Source organism: Pseudorasbora parva, chromosome 21 (assembly GCF_024679245.1).
Source record: "Pseudorasbora parva isolate DD20220531a chromosome 21, ASM2467924v1, whole genome shotgun sequence".
Taxonomy (NCBI): Eukaryota; Metazoa; Chordata; class Actinopteri; order Cypriniformes; family Gobionidae; genus Pseudorasbora; species Pseudorasbora parva.
In genome coordinates this window covers 1,619,788-1,630,746 of record NC_090192.1, presented here as the reverse complement: position 1 = coordinate 1,630,746, position 10,959 = coordinate 1,619,788, and the positions used below count along the sequence as shown (strand labels likewise).

The 10,959-nt window shown below is 38.4% G+C and overlaps 1 protein-coding gene across 4 annotated transcripts in view; it reads right to left on the bottom strand.

The window, feature by feature from the left end:
* abcc3 (ATP-binding cassette, sub-family C (CFTR/MRP), member 3) overlaps nucleotides 1-10,488 on the bottom strand; it is a 120,370-nt gene extending 109,882 nt beyond the window's left edge. For 3 of the 4 annotated variants that reach the window (XM_067430116.1, XM_067430118.1, XM_067430117.1), the window contains exon 1: nucleotides 10,208-10,487. In XM_067430116.1, the coding sequence (XP_067286217.1) occupies nucleotides 10,208-10,243 (36 nt within the window). In that variant the 5' untranslated portion in view covers nucleotides 10,244-10,487. Of the gene's footprint in view, nucleotides 1-10,207 lie in introns of all 4 variants that reach the window. The other variant, XM_067430115.1, reaches the window with a different exon arrangement.
* Between the last annotated feature and the right edge of the window lie 471 nt (nucleotides 10,489-10,959).

Genomic DNA, 10,959 nt, shown 5'->3' with positions numbered 1-10,959 from the left:
GAATTCAGAGTTTGGGGGTCGTCTCACAAACTGCCTGTGGCCCTTGGACCCAAAAAGAACAATTTTACTCTCATCAGTCCACAAAATGTTCCTCCATTTCTCTTTAGGCCAGTTGATGTGTTCTTTGGCAAATTGTAACCTCTTCTGCACATGCCTTTTTTTTAACAGAGGGACTTTGCGGGGGATTCTTGAAAATAGATTAGCTTCACACAGACGTCTTCTAACTGTCACAGTACTTACAGGTAACTCCAGACTGTCTTTGATCATCCTGGAGGTGATCATTGGCTGAGCCTTTGCCATTCTGGTTATTCTTCTATCCATTTTGATGGTTGTCTTCCGTTTTCTTCCACGTCTCTCTGGTTTTGCTCTCCATTTTAAGGCATTGGAGATCATTTTAGCTGAACAGCCTATCATTTTTTGCACCTCTTTATAGGTTTTCCCCTCTCTAATCAACTTTTTAATCAAAGTACGCTGTTCTTCTGAACAATGTCTTGAACGACCCATTTTCCTCAGCTTTCAAATGCATGATCAACAAGTGTTGGCTTCATCCTTAAATAGGGGCCGCCTGATTCACACCTGTTTCTTCACAAAATTGATGACCTCAGTGATTGAATGCCACACTGCTATTTTTTTGAACACACCCCTTTCAACTAATTCAACTAATTGCCCAATTGCACAGCCTTAAGAGCGTGCATATCATGAATGCTGGGTCTCATTTGTTTTCTGACAATCTACTGAACCTACTGGTAACTTGTTTGCCACGTAGCAATAAAAAATATACGAAAAACCTTGATTATTCTGGTTAGTCACATTGTACTGCTATTATTTTGAACAAGACTGTATATAAATGTTTTCTCCGGTTAATAGGTGAACATTTTATTACAGCGCTGGAATCAATCCATGGTAACTAAACTAAACAAAGGCACCCAAGAGAAACGAACTGCCTGTAATACTACAGAGAGTTAAATATGTAATGGGTTCGTTTTATTTATAGACCTTAACATTTATGAAATAATGCCCGAGAAGCATTAGCCACTTGCTCTTTAGGTGTTTGCCTGAAGTGACCGCAGTGCTAAAGGGATTTACTCAAGCAGACATTTATAAATTCAGGGCCAAATCCGACAAATTCAATACAACAGCCGGTCACGAGACAGTCCAGGCCAAATGAAGTAGGTGGACAATACAGTCAGTGAAATAAACGAGTGAGAAGAGGTGAGCGATCTGAATAAGAGCCCTTACCTGACCTTTCACACACACTCCAGTGACGGTTTTAGCTCTCGTTATAGTAACACTCAGCATTAACTGCTGGATTAATGTCTTCGTGCTCGTGTGAAACTGGGACAGAATAACGCTACGAGTCTGTCACTGATCGGCTGAGCATTGGGAGGGATTTCACCTAAACGTATATAATTAAAAATATTATAATGTTAAAATAAAAATATTAAAGCATATATAAAAAACAAAAATAGTCAAACAAAAATATTTAAAAATATATTAAAACAATAATATACAATAAAAATATTAAAATATATATTTAAAATGTAAAAACATTCATTTTAAAGTCATTATAAAATAATATAATAATAAAAAATTTTTACAAATTAAAAATAAAACCTAAATTGTGATATAAAAAAATAATAAAATAATAATATAAAATAAAATAATTTAAAGCATAATAAAAGTTCTTATAAATTAATTTTAAAAAAATACAATAATAAAAAATTGGAAATTGGGAATAAAAAAAATTAAATTAAAGCTAAATAGTGATTTTTTTTAAATGCAAAAAATTAAATAAAACAAATTTAAAATGTATGTATATATATATATATATATATATATATATATATATATATATTTATATATATATATATATATAATTTAAGTAATATAAAACATAATACAAGTTATTTTGGATTAATTATAAAATATAATATAATAATAATAAAAAACTGGAAATTTAAAAAAATCTATACACTAAAAATTTAATTAAACCTAAATAGGAATGATATATATTAAATTAGTTATGAAATAATACAAAATATTTACAAAACTAAAAATTTAAATAAAAAGAACTAAAAATATACAAATCCAATAACACAACAGATACTGACACTTCCCATCATTGTCTGGGAAAAAACATCTTCAGTATTACAACAGTTCCTGTGATGATAATAGCAGAAGTAGCAGCTAGAGCAGTGTAGAGGTGAGGTGCGCTGACACACACACACACACACACACACTGCCCCTAAACCTACCCATCACAGGAAACATTCTGCATTTTAACTTTCTCATAAAAACTCCTCCTGTGTGATTTATAAGCCTTTTGAAAAGTGGGGCCATGGGTAATGTCCTCATATTTCACCCTCTCCTGTAATACCTGTGTCATATGTCTCATATACCTCATATGTCACAAAAACATGCCCACACACATACCCACACACACACACACACCTGCGCTCACCTCACAGACCGGCCTAGCTCATCTAAACCTGAGCGAGTCTCAGCTCATAAAGCTCATCCAGCCTAATCATATTAACATCCAACCATCTGACATGTGCTGAGCAAACAAGGCACTAATGCGCATCTCAGGACCTCATTATGTGTGCTTAACGAACATCAGCCAACTGAGCTACAGCCTTCTTCTGAGACTTCAGTTTAAACCATAGACTGGGAAAAAAAATATGTCCGTAGTGTCCGTGACGTCACCCATAGGATTCTGAAGAGCCGTTCTGAAGCGTAAAGTAGAGTCGAGCCGACGCCATCTTGCCAGCGAGTCATCGCACGTCACTCCCATGATAACAGAAAATGGGCGGGATGTGGGCGGAGCTTAGCTGACGCAATGACTATAGACGGCGGATAAATGGCTATCCACCTGTCAATCAAAGTAACCACGCCCTTAATTATGCAGAACTTTAAGGCTTTATATAACGTAAACAATGAGTTAGAAATAAATTCACCCCCCCCTTAGAGTCGTCAAGAAGGTCAAAATAAGCCGTATAGGCCAAAACCACAATTTGTACCAGACTATCAACATGTTTTTTTCTGCTAGAGGAGCCGCTCTAGTGGCCAGTCGAGGAACTGCAGATTACATTACTACCGTATCGGCTTCAAGAGAGATCGCGGGAGGAGCCGCTTGGTTTAAACCCTAACTCCTCCTCCATACTCTGACCTCTGACCTCAGCTGCTTCCTCCTAAACCGATCCAGCATTTACGCCTTCACTAGCGAAGCCTAATGACAATCATAGGTTAAAATAGAATAGCAACATGTTAAATAGTGCTAGCAAAACATGCTGTTTAATCTAGGTAACAACATGCTACTGCATGCTAGCTATTTGTGGTAATTCATGTTAGCAAACATGCTAATTCATGCTAGTAACATGAGTTTGCAAAAATGCTAATTCATACTATTAGCATGAGTTAGCTAATAACATGCTAACAACATGCTAATTCATGCTACCAAGAAATGCTAGCAAAAATGTTAATTCAGACTAGTAACATGCAAGCAATCATGATAATTCATGCTAGTAACATGCTAATTCGTGGTGGTGACATGCAAATTAAAGGTAGCAACATGCAGATTCATGCCAATAAACTGTTAACAACATGCTAATTCACGCTACCAAGACATGCTAATTCATGCTAGCAAAAATGTTAATTCAGACTGGTAACATGCTTGCAAATCATGCTAATTTGGGATGGGTACCGAAAACCGGTATTAAACGGGCCCGGGGGTGAATTTTGAAAAACCGTTGTATCGATAAGCTCGGACGTTATCGGTTCTGCTGTCGGTACTTTTGAAAAGACGAGAGAGAGAGAGAGCGGTGCAAAACGACAGCCCTGATGAGTGATGACGGAGGACAGAACTAAACATTCAAACATAGCCTGGTTACACTTTAGATCTGTGATAGTCTGATTTTATTTTAGATTTTGGCTTCCAAAGATTATAATAATAATATTTATGTCTAGCGCAACTTAATTCCCTTTGCAGCAACGCTTGCCATAAAACTCAAATGTAGGCTAATGACAGAATCAGTACAATCAGTGATTGTTGTAAAATACAGTCTAGCTACTGTTGTTAAATTGTGGGATGCATTTAATCATAAAAAGAGCGATTAAAAGCACAAAAATGTGCGCAAGAGATTGTTCCCAACATGCTAATTCATGTTAACAGTGTGCTAATTATTGCTAGTAGCATGATAAAATATGTTGGCAATACATGTTAATTCGTGTTAGCAATGTGCTAATCAAGGTAACAACATGCTTATTAATGCTAGCAACATACAAAATGATGTTATAAAAATGCTAAAACATGCTAGCAATGTGTTAATCATTCTTGCAACATGTTATTCATGATAATGTTAAAATGGTAACAACAAGCAAAATAATGCTAACATGCTAATGCATGTTAGCAATGTGCTAATCAAGGTAACAACATGCTAATTAATGCTAACAACATACAAAATTATGTTATCAAAATGCTAAAACATGCAAGCAATGTGTTAATCATTCTTGCAACATGTTATTCATGATAATGTTAAAATGCTAACAACAAGCTAAATAATGCTAACATGCTAATTCATGCTACCAAAACATGTTAATTCATGCTAGCAATCTCTTTCTCTCTTCATTTCTTTCTTCCCACTTCACTAAACTACAAGCTTAAAAAAAACTTTCAAACTTTCATACGCCTTTGTCAAGCCAACATCAAAGATTGTCCCATCAAACTTTACTCTCGTTGCATCATCTGATTCGACACACATCATAGACCTGAGATGCCAGAGCGCTCAATGCGACCCCAGAGTTTAAAGGAACACTCCAGTGTTTTTAGAAATAGGGCTTATTCAACATATTTCCTACGTTTAGATATGTGGGCGAATGCATTTTTGTCTCAGTGCATGCATTGTTTTAGTTTGGCAGGGTCGCCGTTAGCTTAGCTTAGCATAATGAATGGAATCCTATGTTGCCAGATAGCATGTCCCGAGCAAAAGTGATCTAAAAAAACAAAAACAAAGAAACCCGGCTTATTGATTCGTGTGGCCTGCGTATTCACAACGAGTACAGATAGCGATATTTATAAAGCACCTTAAAAACAACACTGTTGACCAAAGTGCTAAACACAATTCACAAAGCATGATCAAAACATCAAATACCAATCAAACAAAAATACAACAATAACACGATAAAGTCAAAGTTTTGATCCAAAAGCCAAAGAAAATAAATGAGTTTTGAGACGGGAGAGACTCGGCCAGTCTAATGTGTTCATAGTCTCGGAGCTGCCCCGGCAAGCGCACGATCACCTCTAAGTTTACGTTTTGTCTTTGGGATGACTAACAAGGCCTCACACACACACATACACACACACACACACACACACATTTGTTTTGACATATGGGAACATTCCATAGGCGTAATGGTTTTTATACTGTACAAACCGTATTTTCTGTCCCTTTACACTGCCCCTAAACCTACCCATCACACACACACACACACACACACACACACACACACACACACACACACACACACACAGCCCCTAAACGTACCATCACACACACACACACACACTAAACCTACCCATCACAGGAAACATTCTGCATTTTTACTTTCTCATAAAAACTCCTCCTGTGTGATTTATAAGCCTTTTGTAAAGTGGGGCCATGGGTAATGTCCTCATATTTCACCCTCTCTTGTAATACCTGTGTCATACCCATGGCATTATACACATTTGTGTCCTCATATGTCACAAAAACATGCCCACACACACACACAGAGCCTGATCTGCCGACCGGAGTGAGCGAGAAGGGGTGTAAGGCACACGCAGATCAGATAAATACTTATATAAATGTACATTGGTCTGAGCCCGGCTCTCAGGCTCAGTGATCGAGGTTTCTCAGCTGAGGGTCCAGCCGGGGAACAGAGGACATTGCCAGCCCTTTGCATTTCTTCTTAACCTACATAGAGTTGATCGTCTGTAATACTGACTGAATGACCTGAGAATAAGCCTTCGCTGTGTCAGTCGGAGTAACTAGGCCACACACACGGATGCCATTACCCGAGATAACCTCACAAACAACACTTTCTCTCCAGAAGTGTGTCCTGAATAACACCGCATTTGGAGAAAAGCACACTAGTGTTAACATTAAAGGCACAGTACGTCATTTTCCGTCTCTTACTCAACACAAAGGCGTGTCTTGACTCTTGAGTGGGCGGGGCTTTTATTCTGCCGCGAGTGCTTACGCTTCTTCCGCTTGTGTGTGTGTGTGTGTGTGTGTGTGTGTGTAACGCAGTGCTATTTTATCATATCACACACATGTGAGTGTGTTAAATTGATGTTATAATGCTACTATGAGACACTTGTTCACAGTGTGCGAGATCATATTAGGTGGTAAAACATGGTACTCTGTGCGGTAAATCAACAACACCAGATTTAAACAATAAGACTAACTGTGTTGAGCTGGAGAACAATCATTAGTTTCTGTCCATCAATGATCCAAACAGTGTCTGATAAAACACATCAGATATTAAAGCGGCGATAGTGTTGCCATGGTTACCACACAATAACACTGGAGGGTAACGCGGGGATGATGATGTCACTGATGGGAGACGCGCGCACACACACACACACACACACACACACACACACGTTTGTTTTTGTGACATAGGGGACATTCCATAGGCGTAATGGTTGTTATACCGTACACACCGTATTTTCTAACCCATTACCAGCCTGATCTCATTGGAAAAACGTACCTGTGGCAATGTTTTTGCAAACCTCAAAACACGTAAAAATAGGTGCATATCGCGACAGTTTCAAAGTGAAATGCCCACTGGGTGGCGCTAAAAGCTTAGTTTTTTTCCGGAACAGATGTGCGTGAATCTGGTTACGTTGGTTTTTTAATGCACACACACACTAAACCCTAAACAGACCCGATAGTGTTAACAACAGCAAATGTGACAAAAATCAGATTATATCCGTGCCATTTGAGCTTGTGTTTTGAACTCGTCTTTGAGCTCTTTTATCAGGACCTGTTTTTCACGGGATTCGTTCCTGAGCTTTCAGCATTGCAAGTTCAAATCTGTACCAGCTGAGCTATCGAGCTTAATAGGTCAGAAAATCCCAACATATGGAGCTGGTTAAGTAACGCAAACTCCAAAATGTATTCGTTTATAAATCATGGACTATGGTAAAAAAAAAAGAAAACGATAAAAATGCTGTTTTACTGCCTCTAGTGTTCATTTCACTTTGAAACTGTCGCGATTTTCACCTATTAGTACGTATTTTGTGGTTTACAAAAACAGCTACGTTTTGCCAATGAGACCAGGTTGCCCCTTACACTGCCCCTACCCCTAAACCTACCATCAGCACACACACACACACACACACACACACACACACACACACACACACACACACACACACACACACACACAGCCCCTAAACATACCATCACACACACACACACACACACACACACACACACACACACACACACACACACACTAAACCTACCCATCTCAGGAAACATTCTGCATTTTTACTTTCTCATAAAAACTCCTCCTGTGTGATTTATAAGCCTTTTGTAAAGTGGGGCCATGGGTAATGTCCTCATATTTCACCCTCTCCTGTAATACCTGTGTCATACCCATGGCATTATACACATCTGTGTCCTCATATGTCACACACACACACACACGCACACAGGCCAAATCACTGATTTCTCTGGATTTAAATATTCTTGGACACATGTGGAATAATGCACAGAAGTCAACACAATATATAACACTGATCTAGTGGTTTTGGGATATTTTGATCTTACATATTGTGCCTTTAATCCAAATGAATTACTTTTAAACACTGCAGCATTTAACATGTTATTTTGTTTAGTTGTCTGTTCAGAATCGTGATCTCTGACAATGAATGAATAGCATTTTTGTGCTAACGTTTTGAGAACATTATTAAAGACCAGATAACGCTGTTGAAATGTTCAGTTAACGTTACTGAAAGAACGCTTGATCAGATCTTTGCCAGATCGTTCCCTTTTACATTCAATGCTACAGGAACCCCGAACCCCTTCAGTGCTGTATATCAAAGCCGCCGCATACGCCTCAACCTGAGCTGCTCTGTGTATTCTGACAGCTTTCTATCAGAACCAGCATTAACTTCTGGAGCAGTTTGAGCTCCAGCAGCTCGTCTGTTTGATCGGACCCCACGGGCCAGCCTTCGCTCCCCACGGTCATCAATGAGCCTTGGCCGCCCATGACCCTGTGGCCGGTTCTCCACTGGTCCTTCCTTGGAGCACTTTTGATAGATACTGACCACTGCAGACCGGGAACAGCCCACAAGAGCTGCAGTTTGTAAATTGAATATGGAAGACGGCCTGATGATATTTTACTTTATGGATGCGCTTTAATGAATATAACTCTGATTGTGTTCGTCTGAAAGAAGAATGTAATTTCTGACTTAATGGAGAGTAAATCATGGGGTAGTTTTTTATATTTTTGGGTGAACTATATTCCTTCCTCACATATTAATACACTGATTAATTCACTCAATCAGTTCTTTTGGATAGAATACCCCCAAAAATAAATTACGTGATCAATCCCAAACATGTCATATGCTCTAAAATGTTCAGATAAAGTCATGTAGCTGTTAACGTGAGCGGTGTTTAATGTCCTTTCTTCCATCATTCAGCTTTCACTCACGTATGATTCAATCGTATCCAAATAATTGAGTTTTTAAATGTTATGCATTCCAGTTTTTTTCCACATTCTCGTACTACACTCTAAAAAAAATTTGGTAAAAAACAACCAAAAGTTGGGTCAAATTTGGACTAACCCAGCAATTAAGTTGTTTTAACCCAGCGATTGATTGGGTTGTCTTAAGCAAATATTTCACCCAACTGCAGGATTAAAACAACCCAATCGCTGGGTTAGTCCATATTTGACCCAACATTGGGTTAAAACAACCCAACCTTTTTAGAATGTACTTTTACCATATCTCTCAATGAAATAGTATAGTAGAAATAATAATACACTCTAAAAAATGCTGGGTTAAAAACAACCCAGCGTTGAAAATGGACTAACCCAGTAATTTAGTTATTTTAACCCAGCGGTTGGGTTAAATGTTGCTTAAGACAACCCATTTGCTGGGTTAAAACAACTCAACCATTGGGTTAAAACAACCCAATTGTTGAGTCAAATATGGACTAACCCAGCAATTAAGTGGTTTTAACCCAGCAATTGGGTTGTCTTAAGCAAATATTTCACCCAACCGTAGGATCACAACAACCCAATCGCTGCGTTAAAACAACCCAATTGCTAGGTTAGTCCATATTTGACTCAACATTGGGTTAAAACAACCCACCATTTTTTAAAGTGTACTTTAACCATATCTCTCAATGAAATAGTATAGAAGTAATAATACACTCTAAAAAATGCAGGGTTAAAAACAACCCAAGTTGGGTTGAAAATGGACAAACCCAGCAGTTGGGTTAAATGTTGCTTAAGACAACCCAATTGCTGGGTTAAAACAACTCAACCGTTGGGTTAAAACAGCCCAATTGTTGGGTTAGTCCATTTTCAACCCAACTTGGGTTGTGTTTAACGACCCAGCATTTTTTAGAGCGTACGCTAGTGACTCCAGAAGCGATTACTTGATTTGAGTTTTTAAATATCGCATGCATTCCAATTTTTACTTTATCACTTCTGATCCTAGCAGATAAATCAGTTTCGCTTGTGGTTTAATGAACACTGTAAAAAATGCTGGGTTAAAAACAACCCAATTTGGGTTGAAAATGGACAAACACAGAAATTGGTGTTGTTTGAATGGGTCCATTCACTGGGTTCAAACAACACCATTTATGTGATTGTCCATTTTCAACCCAACTTGGGTGTTTTTAACCCAGCCTTTTTAGAGTGCATGCACATAATTGAGTTTTTAAATGTTATGTATTCCAGTTTTTCCCACATACTCGTCATACTTTCACCATATCTCTCGGCGAAAGAGTACAGTAGGAGTAATAATATAGTGACTCCAGAACCGATTCATTAGAGCAGCTCAACATATGACCGCATCTGCAGATGATTCATCTGCAATAACACGAGAGTCCGATGATCATATTGTGAGTTATGATCTAGCAGATGGCCCGATCGATCGGCTTGTGTTCGCAGTCAGAGTGTGAAGGAGAGCAGAGGCTGATGAACTCACCCAGAATGGAAGTTGTCGACCGCACAGAATCTCCATCGCTGAGCTGGAGCTCTTCCTGCCGAGAGGATGTGCTTCTGCTAAGCTTTTGTTCTTGCGTGCAACTACGACATGCACTAAACTAAACTACACACACACACACATACACACACACACACACCGCATCGACGGACTGATCATCTGCTATTAGTCGCGTGCCTGAGCCTCCTTCCCCCGGAGCGCGTGTGACGTCCAGAACGGCTCGCTTTCCCCGTCGGTACACACACACAAACACACACACACGCACACACACACACACTGAGGTTGTCATGGCACGAGAGTCCGCCCACTTCTGCGTGTATGTGGCAGAGGGGAAAAAAACTTTAGAGGAAAGCAGTGTAAAAAAAAAGTACATAAATAAAAATCGGATTACACTAACACAATTGAAAATACACTAAACAAATGCTGGGTTGAAAACAACCCAAGTTGGGTTAAAAATGGACAAACCCAGAAATTGGGTTGTTTGAATGGGTCCAATTTCTGGGTTTGTCCATTTTCAACCCAACTTGGGTTGTTTTTAACCCAGCATTTTTTTAGAGTGTAAATATATACATGACAACTTGATACATTATGTTGAAAGTAATTTATTAAAATAAATAAATAAATAATACATTTAATTTAAATGATTAGTACAATTGTATTTAAATGTAAAAAATAAAAATCATTCACTAAAAAAAGATTAACAAAAAATTCAAAAGATTCAAAAAACGAATGGC